General features: G+C 37.3%; 2 protein-coding genes across 3 annotated transcripts in view; one reads left to right on the top strand and one right to left on the bottom strand.

Annotated features, from left to right (window-relative positions):
- The window catches only part of LOC136266147 (protein SCAI-like), a 77,137-nt gene extending 76,255 nt beyond the window's left edge, over positions 1 to 882 (bottom strand). Inside the window, exon 1 of the mRNA XM_066061131.1 lies at positions 745 to 882. The gene's annotated coding sequence lies outside the window, so the exon portion shown is untranslated. The remainder of the gene's footprint in view (positions 1 to 744) is intronic.
- Positions 792 to 16,880, top strand: LOC136266134 (uncharacterized). Of its 2 annotated transcripts, XM_066061102.1 has the most exons (8): positions 792 to 965; positions 2,627 to 2,735; positions 4,678 to 4,781; positions 7,078 to 7,608; positions 7,665 to 7,973; positions 8,373 to 8,651; positions 14,004 to 14,306; positions 14,651 to 16,880. In XM_066061102.1, exons 3-8 carry the CDS (start codon positions 4,682 to 4,684, stop codon positions 16,762 to 16,764), a joined length of 3,636 nt encoding a protein of 1,211 aa, XP_065917174.1. In that variant the 5' UTR covers positions 792 to 965; positions 2,627 to 2,735; positions 4,678 to 4,681; the 3' UTR covers positions 16,765 to 16,880. The 2 variants fall into 2 exon arrangements, with proteins under 2 accessions (XP_065917174.1, XP_065917173.1); XM_066061101.1 differs by lacking the exon at positions 2,627 to 2,735.
- The last annotated feature ends 31 nt before the right edge of the window (positions 16,881 to 16,911 follow it).

Here is a 16,911-nt window from a genome sequence, read left to right as displayed (position 1 = left end):
AGCCAAGCAAAGCTGCCAAACTGGACCAATTTGATTACCAAAATTTGATCTAAATTTTTGCCAACCAAAATTGGTCCAGTTGTTATATTCTAATTTGGTCAGACCATTTCATATGTCACTGTAAAATGTATACGGTATTAAACTGGGCACTACTGAGTAAGGTATCAGGGGATGCCATGTAGGTACGCACTGTAGGTAGATCTGCGACTGCGGTCAAAGTCTTGACCCGTCGCAATTTAGCTGTGACCTTTGACTAAGAGTCTTTCTAAACCTTTGACCTGTGACTTAGCGATGATATTTTAATATTATTCGATTGTGGGTTGGAATTTTTTGCCATTGACTGTTGACTTGGCAAGGATTTGGTGGCCTTGACCCTTGGCTTAGAATTTGACCATGGTCACAGATCTACCTGTGTGTCACCCCCTTGTGGCTGCAGCTTCCCTTATATTAACCTACTGCAGTGCTGTTAATCACAAAAACATGTGGTATAACATAACCATTATTGCACAAATTACTGCAATTAATAGTGTTTATTGCACCCAGTCGAGCGCAGCGATAGGTTAATTTGATCACAAAGTATGCACTAAAATTTAATTACGTCACATTACTTATATATCACATCTAATTAAAGCGCACCACACTGTATCTACGATTAGCAATCTGTTAGCAACTAGACATACACGAAAATGCAACAATCATACAATATTACAATCATTTAGTATGTGTGTACATGTCTACAGTTACCTTTCCTTGTATCGGCACAGAGCAAACACGGAGCGAGAATCCGGAAAGCAGGTCAAAGCATCGGAAAACTGAAGTGAAAGATCAAAACCGTAAAACCGCACGTTACATATTTCGTTTGATGTTCCCCGTAGTGATCACAGCTCGGTCATTTTCCTTGTAACAGACCTCACCCTGTGAAGCCATCCGATCGGATCGGACATAAGATTTTGCAAACAAAACAGGTATGCCGAGTATCGTCCTTGTGTTCTGTGTGTGTGCTGGTGTCTATTCACCCTGAGGTGATTAAACAAATTAACAAGAGCAAAACAGGTGTTTTGTTATTAACCAGATTTATAGCTACGCGTGTTACACATAATGTAGTTGTTTAGAACGTTTGCCATTGCCATCATAATGGCCATGCGTATGTTTCACCTTGCTAGTTAAAGTGAATCTCATAGCTATGGTTAGCTGAATGTATCACATTTTCACTTCAAGTGTATAGTGGATGGAATTTTATTCTAAATGGCTAACTATTCTCCTGTGAGAAATTGTCATAATTCTGACTCTGTATTGTACAGGTTTTGGCCTTGTCGGGGTCTGTAGTAGTCTCACAAGCCAGAAATTTCTTCCTGCAGACCACGCGGTAAAGCCACACTGAACTAGGTCACATTGGACTAGGTACCTAGTGGGACAGCACTTCACATAGTAGTTAGTTACATGTTTAGTTTGTTGCTATATACAGTAGCTCCATGGATTTTCTGTAATGTGTAAAACTCATCACTGACATCACTGCTGACTTGGTTATTTGGGTTATAGAAAATCAGAGGCGGTTTTTTTAGTGATTAAATCACTTCCTAATTGTTATACATCTGTGCACATGGTTGGTGAAAACCATTCAGTAAATTATTTCATGATAGAAGAGTTGCATAGTAACAGGTTATCTCAGAAGCTGATTAACGGACAATGTGTTGTTGTAGTTAAGCATTGTTGAAGTGACTGTTACATACACAACATATATTGGTTTATGATTAGATGTGTGTGTGACAAACTCTAATAGGGAACTCTTGTTGATTTAAGTATATCAGTGTTCGTTACAAATTTGCATGTACACATGTTGTATGTACTAAACTTTGGTATTCCTTTCATATGTTTGTATGTAATTATAAAACGTAGACATTACTGGATTTATGGGAAAGCAATTCTAGCTCATTCTTGTTTTTATAGAATCCAGTTCACTGTAGGATAACATCCTTAAAGTAGTTACACTTATCCAGACCACAACTTTAAAAGTATATAGGTGCTTGTAATTTCTAAGGGTGGTGTGGCTACGTGAGGCTTGGTTTGCTGTTAGGTGTGTTATTTTTAAACCGTATAATGTATCATTTATCACATATCACGGTATCCCCTTACACTGTTACATGCCAACAGTAGTATTATGAGTAGTGTAGGAGTGTAACATTTCCACCTTTTGAGGTGGTAGGATTGACTTACCTTTGGTAGGAAGACACTTGAGATCTTAGTGTTTAGGGCCAATATAGTGTAACATATGCAATCAGTAAGGAAGATATCTGGGCAAACACTGTTTATGCTCGTATTACTGTTTTCTATCTATCTTAGGTTAATACGTATAAGGGCAGTTGCTAAAATCAACTCTGTGCATGTTGAGGGTTGAAATCATTAATTTGATAGTGTAATGTGGTATAGTTAGTTGGCTTTTGCCTCGTATGCAGTCTGGAGCAGTTTTATGAAGTCTGCTTACAAATCCTTAATTGTTAGTGATAACATTCACTGCTGATCCTTGCCAAACTGGATTATAGAAATGAAAAGTTTGTTTGAATAGTACAATGTTACATAACCATGATAGTTTCAATATTGTTGTATTTGGATCTTTATTTGCAAACAGTGCATGTTGATTCTTGAAGTCCTCCAGATCTCTGGGATAAACCTGAATTTTGGAGTGTGTGGAGAATGAAAGTATATAGGAGCAGTCTATGAATTAGATTTGTATTATAGTGAGCTGTAAATCATGCATGCTTTTGATCAGTGTGTTTTCCTTTTCTTGTCCTATTCATACACTTTACTTCAATATGTGTATTCAACTGTAATTCTTTGAATGTGTTGATAATACTCTACAGCACCATCTTTGTACATAGTTAACTAGATCAGTATTATTGCATTATTTCCATATGTTCAGATCACAACCTGCATGTTAACATGTCCTAATTGATTTGCTACCTTGTTTTCCAGGTTTCTTTCGAAAATCAATGCATAAACGTGATCAATCACTAGTCTGGCGGCGCCCGCCCCTTCGCATAGAGTAAGGGTCTGGTATGCTTAGTATCACCGAGTTGTTCTGGAGGAATTTAATTTGAATGTAATGACGTAACGAAAATGGCCTTAACGGAAGTGCCTCACCCAAAACTGTGGCAGTGATATTGAACTTTCTTCGCCTTTACACAGGCGAAAGTGGATTGGTCTACTTTTATAAAAGACACATTTCTCCCTACCTAGGAAATCAGAGCGTAACATGGTTTTTTCGCGTATCAAACAAGGCGAAAAGCCCTTCCCGATTTAACACTTTCTTCTCTTTGTTCTTTATTAGCTAACTCCTTTTGTTTCTTCAGTACTGTTAGGGCATTTGATTCCTTCTTTTGACGTAACATACACAAAAATGCGCTGATTAAACGTGGAGCGTTCTGATTGGTTGCACCAGTTTTTGGTAATCCGTTACAACTCCACTATACTAAGCATACCAGACCCTTACTCTATGCGAAGGGGCGGGCGCCGCCAGACTAATCAATCACGTGATCTGTAATTCAAATATCTTGAACTTGCAAGGCATTTAAAGTGTACATTCGCACCTTTTGCTGATCATTGTACACATTCAAGTATTGCTAGTATGCTGCAAGCTATGTAAACCTTGCTAGTTCGAAGCATAGATCACGTGTTTGATCACGTTTATGCTTTGATTTTCGCCAGAAACCTGAAAAACACGGTATAGTATGGGCAGTAAAGTTAGGTGGCATCTGGTGATTACATACATCACAAAGCACATCTCTCTGGTGTTGGTATGATAGTAGTGTGTACCAGCTGGAATGTTAAATATTATAACTAAATCATAATGAAAACAGAGTAACTATGTGAAATACTTCAATGTATGCATCCTAGGGTTCAAACCACCATTTCTTCTGCACTCAATAAGCCTTATCCCAAATGATGTCACAGATTGCAAATGGACGCTCTATTTGGGGGACTCTAACATATCCAAGCATGAGCTCTAATGGGGTTTAATAAAAATTGACTATTTAATTCTGGATAAGGCCTATTCTCTAATGCTGGGTTGGAATTTTCAGCTGGTTTTCCAGAAATACTATTGTTTCTTACCTAGTCATTTCGCCTTGATATCTTGTTTGCTAGTCAACATGCCATCTTGACTGCCATTGATAACAATACTAAAAAATCCCCCAAATAAAATTTCATGTGACGTCATTTGGAATAAGCACTCTGATTTGAAGTTTCTGACCAAAGCAAATGTAAAATGTAACCAAAACTATGTAATATCAAATCCAGGCTTTGGAAACTAACCAAGGCTAAACATAGTGGTCATGCTATTATGTAATCATTGGTAAAGGAAATTGCCATTTTTGGATGAACGGTAGAAGGGGCATTTCTTTGTGGCTAATTGTGATAATTATATCTAATTAATGACCTTAACAATGTGGTTATGTACTAATTTTACCAGTACAGAGTGTGCGTCCCTTTTTTAGTAATGAACCTGTTGTGTTTATATAATAGTAAACAAATCACCACATCCAAACTTTATGGTTTGTATGTATCAAGATCACACCTCACTTCAAAGACCAAACGTTAAGAAGTTAGGAGGGCACACGATACAGTTATTAGCTTTCCTGCTATATGGTAAAGTGTTACTGATATCACCTCTTGTTGTTATAGAGAGATGAGACAACGACTGATCATCATCTTGATGATGTTAGTATTGTTGGGTCACTCCACTAGTGGTCTGTCGTATCCTGATTGTGTGAGATGTAGACTATCTGGTGAGTAATTTGTGGTGTGGTATTATTGAGTAATTAATAGTACAGGCCGCTCACTTGCCGCACAAGAGAGCTAAATTTTGTAGATTTCACTTTTGCATGACTACCTGCAAAATTTAATCCTTGATAGTTTGCAATTATCAACCTGTACCATATGGTGTATTATAGACACCTTGAGTGGAAAACAGGTCATCCTCAAAGGAACTAAATTAACTATCTCTGTTACAAAGGAACTAAATTTTGTAGATTTCGCTTTTGCATGACTGCCTGCAAAAATTTCATTCTTGATAGTTTGACTATCGAACTATATTTTATGGTATATTAATAGACGGCCTGAGTGGAAAGCAGGTCATTCTCAAAATAAAACTGTATAACCTACTTTTTTATCCATAAGGAATTAGCATTCATTTAAAATTTGTATGCATTCAGTGGGTTTCAGAATTCTCAGTGGGATAAGCTGGATGTTGTACTACATCTAGTTAAAATTTGTTTTGCTAGATAATAATCTGTGTATACTTGTATAATTTCTTTAGCCAACACTTTAGGCTATACTGCAGTGTAATGCTTTTTCTAAGCCACCAAACCCTTCAGATCAAAGCACTTTGATGTGACTATCATACAGTACAATAGTACTATAGGGATCACAGAAGCTCTGGCCAAAAATATCACCCTAAAACCAGCCTCACAATACTTTCATGGCATCTTGGCAGTATTGGTTACTAACCCAAAAGTGCCTTAAGTACAACCTGAAACACTTTGCTCTGAAATTTTAAATTTTTGTGGAATTTCTACTGACTGACTGACAGACCAACCGACCGACCTGTGTTCAGGTGAAAACAATAAGCCTGGCATCGTTCTTTCCATTCTAATGCATTCACCGGCTATTATGTAAAAAGTACAAGGAAGCCCACTAGTACCTCCCTTAGTTCACTACTTTTTATTTCTATGATCCCTTAAAATTCCTTAATAAGCCCTCATATGACAACCCCTACATAATATTTTTAGCAATACATAACATCTAAATATCTTGCAGCAATGCTTACCTGTCTGGGCTTTTAATACAGTGTATATGAATAATCTCATGTAGAGAAATTGTTTGTGTGTGGACTGACATGCACACAGAACCATGGTTTTCCCTAGACATTTCAGGAGCACACTCAGACTTTAGTAAATATCACTATTAATATGTAATCTTTGTATTATGCAAAAAAACCTATTTTGCTTTATTTTCATTGGTTTTCTGGTTGGCTATGCTTTTCTTCACTTGCCATCTCTGGCTCTCCTTGACTGGCCTGTAACGTTTAAGACACTTGCTTGAAGCCAACTGAAACCAGAATACAGGTTTCCGTAAAATGTGGCAGTCACATGGATGCTATTGTATTTCTACATGTCAATACTAAGTCGATATTTTGTAGTTACAAATACTGAGTCAGTTTTTGCAAATTAGTTACAAAAACTGAGTTAATTTTTATGTGGCTTAACGAGTTGGTTTTTATACGTGTTATAAAAGACTGAGTCGATTTTTGCAATTGACCCATCAAAAGAGGTATAATTGTGAAACAAACGGCATACCATAGACCTAACAGCAGTCTATAGATATGTGGCATGGAAAATGCACATTGGACTTCTACAGCAGGACAAAACCTAACACGTAAGTAATACCACCTTGAGAAGGAGGGAAATATGTAGACAAAATTTTAAGGTCACACAAGTATTGGCAAAGTTATTGACGATGAAGTGCCTACAGCAACCACAGGACGAGCCAAATTTATTAAGAAGTGGTGACTGCTGTTACAATTGAGAACTCCAAAAGCTGTCATAACTGTAAAGTGAAGGTGGCACCAAATTCAAATACAACATGTGCAATTAGATTAACCGAATGTGCAGATTTTATTTGCTTTGTAATCAAATACATAACAGTACTGAATAATTCAGAAGGTTGAATGTTGCACAATGTGTATTTTATGTGAGATGTTATTGCTGATTGCTACTGTACTCCTTGCACTATTCTTTATACTGTTAATATTAAATAGGAAGAGGTTGACGTTAATCACAGCAAATTCCAATTTCATACACTTCCATCCAATAATGTCTTGCATCTACTGCTTTTCTCGATATCAATATAGCCAAAAAGTATATACGTAGCTAACAATCCACTTATCACATAAAACACAGTTTACTACATGCTTTAGCATCCGTCTAGGTGTAGATAGATGGATGTATTCAAATTTTAGTATTCATGTTAATATGTTTTATACATCATTATTTGTTAGTACATAATTGTTATTCTTGTATACAGGTACAAATGGAATCTCACCATTATCATATACCACAATCAGATCAAATGTGTTTAATGGTACACAACCCAGTAATGATGGATGTACATCAATTGATGGACAAGGGACCATTAACTGTGGAGTGGAGACTACTCTGATGGACTGTGAACGTGGACCGTCAAATAATCTTGACATTTCTGATGTATCAAAACATTTTGTATGGAACAGAACAGTAAACCAACAAGTTACTGTAGTGTTCAAATTTGATCAACAAGTTGATATTAGAAGGATTGCCATAGTCTTCTGGAACTCTCCAAGTAACCATATAATAGCCCCTAATTTGACGTTATTTTGGTCTAATGATGACTCTACTGTGCCATCCAATCAGATCAGTTTTAATATTGCTGATTTATGCAGTAGAGACAGTGAAGGACGATGCAGACAAAATCTTAATATTGACAATGATGGTGGAATAAGGTTTCAGTACTTTAGAATAGTGATGAGGTTTTATGATGATAGGGAATGGATATTCTTAAATGAAGTGGTCTTTTGTGGTGAGCACCTCTGAGACCATTGTATGTGTATATTAGTAATGTATTGTTATTTATAGGGATTCCAGCTCCTTATCATTTAACTCATCCACCAAAGGATGGCTACCTACAGGTAGTCCCTACTACCACATCAATGACTACTATAACATGTTCACTAAATGACACCATTCCAGCTAGTGTGGGGGTCACATGGTTCTATAATAATAGTATCATTGCTACACCTGGTATAGTAACACTAACTGGTAATACTACAGTACTACTATTACAAAACCTTCGATCGTCTAATTTGGTGGGTACTTATCAGTGTGTGTTTAATGATAGTATGAATGGATGGACATTGAAGAGGAGTACTGTGTTAGTGATTACAGGTGAGTTATAATACCTGTAATTGCTATCTTTTGAAGTTATGTGGTATGAAAGATGTTTGTGGTTAAATAGTTTTTTAAACATGTAGTACAACCAAAATCTTTCCAGCATTCATGTCAAGATTACAATATAACTAGAATATTCCTGTCCTTGCAAATGTGATGTTTCCACATAGTTAAATATATTGAAATACCATCATACGTGTTTCTTGTTTAACTATACATTTCTTACTTCAGTTTTAAAATTCTTAGCTTTTACGTATGTACGCTAGTAAAGAAATTCTGACTTAGTAACTAAGCCAAATTTGCAGAAGTGCACTAAAATGTTCAGTAGAAATAGGTAAAAAAGTACTTGGTACGTGTATGTTGTGTGCGATCAGTGGTCAATCTTTCATGCTATAGATATACAAATCACTCAGCCATCATCTGAACTGATAACTTTTAATGCTGCAACAAGTTCTGTTCAACTGGTGTGTTCACTGGATCCCATCATCCCATCAACCACAACTGTCATGTGGCTGAAAGTTAATCTTTTTGTACCAACACCTCCCAACAGAGTACTAGAGACTAATGATACCACAACAGTGATAACTATAATAGATCCTCAATTATCAGATGAAGGAACTTATCATTGTGCATTTAGTGATGTTGGACTGTTACTTCAAAGGATCATTACATTAGGTTAGTTAAACCAGCCTATAATGTGGTATTTGTGTAGTATATGCATTTGTACTGCATTAGAATTTAAATACCACAAATGTGGCTGCTTACAGTATACCATTTTATTGTATCATAATTGCTATCTCACTATGGACCTTTGAGATATGGTTGAATGTTAGCAGTTCAACTGTTCAAAATCTTTAACAAAGTAGGTATTTGATTGCGGATAGGCCTGGAAACTTGCCTCGTTTTTAGACTATATTGTGCCCATTAACAGTGTGGAACTGTCCATAAGTTCTGGACGACATTATGAAAACCATGTGAACTGCACACAGACATGCTTCACATACCAGCTGATAGAGTTTCATGTGAAAATAATGTAAACAGTGGAGGCTTGGTTTCCATTTCCACTGTTTCCAATTGCCTGTGGAGGCTGGGCACATTTTAAATACCAACTAAATTAATAACATAACTTTGTATTGTAACTTGTTTAACCCTGGTGTATTCACAGCTTGTAAATAAATAAAAGCACCCACCCTCTCTCTATAAATGCTATAAATATGTACATAGCTGCTAAAGCTACATAGTGAAATTAGTCTAAAATACTATCTCAGAGCATCTAAAATCTATATTCCAGGGGCAATGCCCCTAGACCCTCCAGAATGGTATCTATGTCTGTTGTATGCTCAGATTCTACTGTGTACCTTTCATTATCAAAGTTGCCCCTCTCTCCTTTGGCCTTCTGTTTCTACTATGAAGCCAATAATGTATACATGTTTTAAGTTGATGTTGTGCTACTTCCAAAAACCAGGCAGCCAGTTATTGCTACCCTTTAACAAGTGATTAACTGTGTATAAAATTTAGTTCTTACAAAATTAATAGCACCATGCAGTTAACTGTTTTTGCGAATTAGTGTCATTAGCGTGTCACCAATTATCGGCACCATTTCATCACGCAATTGTAATTCCTTAATTCAATGGCATATGAACTTCCAGTTTGAACCATTCAATAGAGCAGTCCTTCATACCAAATTTTAATTATCTCACGTGAGTGAACATCCTGTTATAAGGAAAATCATGATACCTATCGTGTGCCAATTATCGGCATGTGGTACCTATTATCGGCAACTGTACTTTCGTGATTGACCAATTATCGCCACAATGTGCAACTTTGTGTGTAACTTCATGATGTCTTTGTGAAATTTTTATGGGAGGTGCAGTCCTTGGAAAATTCCATTTCACAAAAGTTTTACAAAGATGAGGCCAGCTGTTCAAGAGATATTCAGGTTAGACGTAAAAACATATTGGTTTCCAATATAAAATTATTTTTACACAATTCCATGCTTAATCAGCATAGCTTGAATAGCGCTTTAATAATCATAATCACCGAATGAACACAGTTCTAAGAAATGTTTTAGAGGATATAACAGCCGATTGTGGAACTTGGTAACTTCCATATACCCTGTAGTCTCTATAGTTTACAAGTGCTGATAATTGGTACCTGCCGATAATTGGCGACTTACACTAATATGTTTAATTATGAAATTTGAACATACTTTGCAGTTCTTTAATTATGTTGTTATGCACTGTTAAGGAAGTGTAGCTCAAACAAATCATTTAAACTGCATACAAATTATGCACAAAAGTACCTTCTCAACTATTTGTCTTTTCTGTTTTCTTACACGAATTTTCTAGACAAAACCTTAAGGGTCCTTTTTGTTTTTGTGCATGCATGAAGGGGACACTCCCTTTTAACTCAAAGTGATACCGTATAGCCGTAAAACCGTTTTTTTTATGAGGGGATTTAATTTTGTGGATTTTGCAAGGTCTAGAAATCTCATGAAAATTTATTATACTGAAGATTATTCTAGCACACATGCACTGTAGCTACATACTCCTAAGTATACCAAGTGGTGCTGGAAATTGTTGTGTCTTTTCAGGTCCCTCTATCATTTTTAATTTTTAAGCCAGTCTAAAACCTTGTCCAGCAATGGAGAGAGAACTTTCAGCCACTGTTACCTTTTCACCTGTCCATTACTAAGCACTATACTGAATTCAAGAGACAATCAAAGGAGTCTGCTTAAAAAAAAAACCAGCTTGCAGGGTATTTCAACTCCTCTTTATGGTAGACGCCGCGAATAGTGTCTACAACTAGTCACAAGATAACCAATAAAACTTTGGTGCACAATAGCGAACACACCGTTCCTGGCTTGGTTACATGGTCTGCAATAGCAAGTGAGTCAGCAGCCTTCTGGCTCTTTGAATGCACAGCTGTTCTCCTGTTAAGATATCCCATACATCCATACGTAGAGGTGTACTGCATAACCAGCCACGCGTACAATGCAATGACAATTGTGAAAAATGCATCCGTGCCAGTTCATGGCATTTTCAAGACTTTTGCAAAAATAATGTTCCGTGTAAATAACCGACTGTATGGTATGCTATTTCTGGTAGCCTAAGAGGCCTGCAAAATTAGATGCCTGTAAAGCCTAAATAATTCACAAAGTCTCTAAAGAGTCACTACACCCATCTTTTCAAATTGACAAAAACATAACACCTCAGAACAAAGCTTACCTGTGCAGAAGTTTAATTACACAGTATGGTAGTACTGTATAGTAGGTGTCATGAAGGTTTAGGATTTTCTACCTAAAATTATTACCCAAAAATCGGCCGTACTTTTCTTTCATGCCAGCTTGACAGTATTGGTTAGACATAATCAAGCCCATGCAAAAACATCTTCAGAGCAACCTGACCCAAACTCTTCCAACAAGTTTCTATGATTTTGTTCAACTGAATTTTCTGCTGACTAACTGCCTGCCCGATGCCTCCAGACTCAATGCTACAGGTCTGACTCCTTCTCTGTTCACCATCACTTCGACCTATGTGCCAACTGCAGCAGCTGCAATACACGCATCATGGACCTACCTTTGTCCTTCTTTGTGTCTCATTTCCTTTTCCACTATGGTGTAGGTGTAAATTGGTACGACATGTCATGGTTTCAGTGCTTTAATTTCCATGAATTGATTGCAGTGGTGCTTTTTGTACTGTTCTTTGTTTGTAATGCCACATATATAGCAAGTGGAACATAGTTGAAACTGAAGCGGAATGGCTGTTTTGCTTTTTAGTAATTGATAGTTGGAGCATGTGTTTAGTGCTGCCATGATATAGAAAAACTCTGTATACTCTATATCATATATCACCAAGTTTTATATCACGATATGAATATATTACATGATATACAACTAACTGTGACATTTGCAGGACAAACATATACATAATCATCATTGTAAGTTAAAATTTAAAGTGGATGTATACCACAAGTAAAAGCTAATCATGTTTACCTCATTTTATCTCAACTGAAAATCTTTATCAGTACATCTCTACTTTATACGGTGTGATCATGTGTAGTGATTGCTTAAAATGAATGGAAATAGTTGTATGGTACATAACTTGATTAAATGCTCAATACCATATGTCTGCATGGCCTCCCCCACATCATCATACTCTATCATGAATACACGAAAGAACTGATTGGCTACATCAGCAACTTCGTTATATCGATACTATCGATATATCGATATAATTATTATTATCATGGCAGCACCAGAGTTCAAAATAATGGGTGGCCATTGGCCATTTTCCGTACAGTTTAGGCAAACTGCCATACAAAATGACTTTGGGTACTGTACATTACTACAACAGTGCTCAGTAAATGACATGGTAATTTTAATAATGGCCACTCAATTTCCATTTCTTATTTCGAACTCTCAGTGTAGCGCTACATGTGTTTAGTTGTGCAATTACTGTTTATAACGTGTCCGGCACCATTGCACTATTCAATGATTCAGAATTATGTTATTATAAAAAAGTAAACAAGCATATTTTATATTTGAGTAGGTATCATAGAGATGAAACAAAGATCATTTATACCTGCAGCTATACCAGTAAAAAATTCCTACTACAATCATTTTGATTGGCTGAAAATGGGATGAAATGTCAACTAGTATATAGTAGCTGCAGGTTTGATGACCTCCCATCAGTGTTGAAGCCGGGTTGGGTTACCCTGGTCATCCAGGTCAGACCCGTTTTAAAAATTATCTGAGTCTAACCTGATGTGCGAAGCAAATTTTTTAGTTGGACAGTATGGAAGTGTATAAATGCATCATAGTCAAGTCCTGATGCAGCTCAGCTTTTTTGTGAGCCATGCCCACTTATCAGACAACTGCCTGCAACCAAATGTGCAGCCACGCCCATTTATTGGTGATATTAAAGTCTACAGGTGTACACGAAACCATGCTCATAGCTGTCTGCTGGCTTATGTGGAGCCACGCCCACTAATTGATTGTTATTGTGCAAGGTAGATCAAGACCAGTTATTTCTTCATAAGCCATGCCCACCTTATATCGGTAATGCGTCATACTTTTTAAAATTATGGTGTGTTAGGTATGCACAAAGCCACACCTACTTGCAGGAAATGTATCTTACTTTTTGCAAACTTATATGGAATCATGCCCATTGACTGCCATCGTTAAGTATAGACACTCTCGTACTTAACACGCTAGTTGGCACTCAAAACATAGCAGTTGGCGCACGTCTCACTTTAAATCATATCCGGGCCAGCAGGTCATCCAGGTCAACAGTAGTTACCCGGTTTCAACGCTGCCTCCCATGTTTCATTCCTATGATTCCTACTCAAATGTAAAATTTCTAAGACTTCTTTGCTTACTTTTTTGTAGTATTCACTTATTACAAAAACCACCACAGGCAGAAATAATAGTTCCAGACACATTAAAACAATTAATTACGTGACCAAATGTATTCCAACTGTCAATTACAGAGCAGCAAATAGCCATTCTGCTTTGTTTTCAATGATGTCCCACCTATTATGCAGTGGCTATTACTATGGCTGAATGTGTGCCCTAACCATTAATTGATGAAATGCAATATGGCTATACTGCTTCGGTTCAGCTATGTTCCACTTGTCATTACACAGCATTACAAATGAAGAACTGTACAAGAAGTGCCTCTGTAATCTAACCAGCTACAAACTATAGAAATATAACACTAAAGCCATGATACGTTACTGCCATCTACAGACATACCTACACAGTTACCCACAACCAGCCTTGGGTGTACACCTGATTTTAAAAACACTTATGCAGCACATAGAAAAGCACTACACAGCTTTATTTGACTTTGTATAATTCCCTTCAAGTAGGCTGTATACAAAAGCTTTCCAACAAGTTTACGTACCTCGTTAAGTATTTATGTAATACAGTATGTTTAAGATTTCTCCCATCCTTCTTCAGTAATATCTAAATGTTGTTAGCATTGGAATACTGGTACAATTGATGATGTTGTTCTTATTCTGTAGCTTTTGTCCCTCAATTCATTGAACCACTCACTGATAATGAAACAATCACAGTCAACTCTTCCACACCAGTTGTTAATGTTACATGTAGAGTGAGTGATCCCATCCCATCCAGTGCGACAGTACAGTGGTCACACAATGGTGACGATGTTGTGTTAACTCCTCCTCGTATTACTAATATAACATCAATGGATACTGCTGTACTGCAGATAAGAAACTTCAGCTCATCAGATGTTGGTGTTTATCAGTGTGTGTTTACTGACGCTAATCCTGTGTGGAGACTGAGTAGGAGTATTATCGTATTTGGTAAGTGTACATCTATAACTGCCATACACCCAAAAATGGTTACAGCATGTAATGGTTTCTAAAATACTATCTGTGTTGGGAAAGTAGTGTGATTTTTCACCCTTGAAAATGGTGTTCACATTGGTATAATTGCAAGTTGTAAACATTTGTGAGTATAACTTATCATACAAATTCACAGGTTTAATAAAACACTGATGCATATACATAACAGACATGTGGCTATGAGGCTTCAGTGTGCGGTGTAACTTGTATGAGTATCCTTGGGATTAAGTACTCCATTGGGACTATATATGTGTTAATAGTTTGTATAAAATTTGTAATAGCTGTTTTATTTCTATCACTAGCATCTATCACTACTACTTCTACTATTACTACTAGTACTGTTATTACATCTACTCATTTCACCACTGCCATTGCTACTTCTACCACCACTTTGAGTACTACTGGTGTTATGCCAAGTGCTCCTATGGGCACTGACTCATCATTGACAGCTACTACTACTAGAGATGCAGTAGCACCACCAATTTCAACACTGTCAAATCCAAGTACTGATGTATCATCAACAACTTCTGCTGTTGCTGGTGGCAGTGGGGGAGGAGGGAATGCTGGAGCCATTGTAGCACCGATTGTTGTCATTTTAATACTAATAATTGTAATTATCGTCATTGTAATTTTGTTTTTGGTATGGAAGAGAAGAAATCGGAAGAAATTTAATGTTGGCAATCACAGTGAAACTTATTACAGTTCAGTTCAAGAAGCTAAACTCAGGTCACTCACAGTTAACTCAGATACTCTAGAGACCCGCTTTGGTGGGACACTAAATGGTAACAGTGTTCGGTCAAATGTCCCTGTATATTCTGTACCCGAGAGAAAGAATAGCAGGAAAGATGCTAGTACCTTGGACAAACCTAAAGCAGTAGAGAAGAGTCAGAGTCTTGTTAGCATTCGATCATCCTCACCTGTAATCCCACATCGGACCAGTGCTTATGATGAAGCAGCAAACGAAGTGGCAAATCCATTTTATGACCAAGCTCCAGTCAATCACCTTGCAGTTACCGGTGAGACAGAAGTTGATAATGACAGTATGGACGATGAAGTACTTGACGACAGTTTTGATGAAGAAGATGGCCCAACACCAGTACATAAAGGCAAGAAAGGGCGGTCTCCTCGCAGAGGCAAAAGCAAGTCACCATCAAAGACACCAACAAGGAAACCCAAACAACAATCAACCTCCAGCTCTACACCATCTAATGTGCTAAGTCCCCTAAAATCAACCAGTAGCCAGACTGGTAGTCTACAGAGCTCAATGCAGACCAATCCACTGTATGCCAGTAGCCAGTCATTGGACAACATTGAACTAAACATTTATGATAGCATTAAGAACCCCAAATATAGTACATCATCTGATGTTGGTTTTGCAGAGTCAATCTATAGTGAGATTTCTGAGCCTGATACTTTGATCACCACTGAAGACCCAAAGATTGATTCAGTTAAAGTAGCCAAAGATCTCTACCCTTACTCATCGATATATGCTGAGCCTCTTCCATTGGACAAATCAGAAAGTCCTCCATTAGTGACAGTAGATAATATAAAAGAAGTTAAACAACTTGGTACTGGCCAGTTTGGGGAAGTAGTGTTGGCTAAAACAGCCGGGCTGAGTGAGTACTATCTACAGTTAAGTCCCCGAGAAGACTGTAGTGTTTCCTTACAAGTAGCAGTGAAGAAACTGAAGCTAGACTCCACCAAAGAGATGCAGACGTCGTTTGAGAAAGAGATCAAGTTTATGTCACGACTGAAGGATGATAATGTTATTAGATTGTTGGGAATTTGTACCTCAGGCACACCATTCATAATGATGGAGTATATGGAGAATGGAGACCTCAACCAATACCTGCAACAGTTTGATCTCCTTCTTGATCCCGACAAAGCTCCATCACCCACACAAATTACACCAATCACTTTAACCTACATGGCCTACCAGATTGCTAGTGGAATGAAGTACTTGTCATCACTCAAATATGTCCATCGAGACTTAGCTACAAGAAATATTCTAGTTGGTAAAGACTATGTTGTGAAGATCGCTGACTTTGGGATGAGCCAGAACCTTTACAGTGCTTATTATTTCAAGGTGAAAGGTCGTGCCATTTTACCAATCCGCTGGATGGCCTATGAATGTTTCTTTGGTAAATTCTCAGTCATGACAGATGTGTGGGCATTTGGTATCACCCTGTGGGAGATATTTACAATAGCCAAGCAGCAACCGTATCATGAAATGGGTGACCAACAAGTAATTGACTCTGCTTTGAAAGGAGAGAAACGAATACTAATGGCCAAACCTGACAATTGTCCAGATGAACTCTATGAAGTGATGCTCAGCTGTTGGGTCCATGATCCTAGCAAGAGAGCCAATTTCGCTGACTTGTTTGATGCATTAAAAGAAATTATGAACAGACAATGAATAAATGTGTTTTGGTGCGTGTAGCTACATTATGTTGCTAGTGTGTACTGTACTATTTATATTACGCAATCAGTATTTACTATGGTCATTACATCATATTAATATTTTTAGTGCAATTGTTACGTCAGTGCGCGTATTACTGCGGAA

The sequence above is a fragment of the Dysidea avara genome, chromosome 9, assembly GCF_963678975.1.
Source record: "Dysidea avara chromosome 9, odDysAvar1.4, whole genome shotgun sequence".
NCBI lineage: Eukaryota > Metazoa > Porifera > Demospongiae > Dictyoceratida > Dysideidae > Dysidea > Dysidea avara.
Note: the sequence above shows the minus strand (reverse complement) of the source record. Positions and strands in the feature narration are given on the sequence as shown.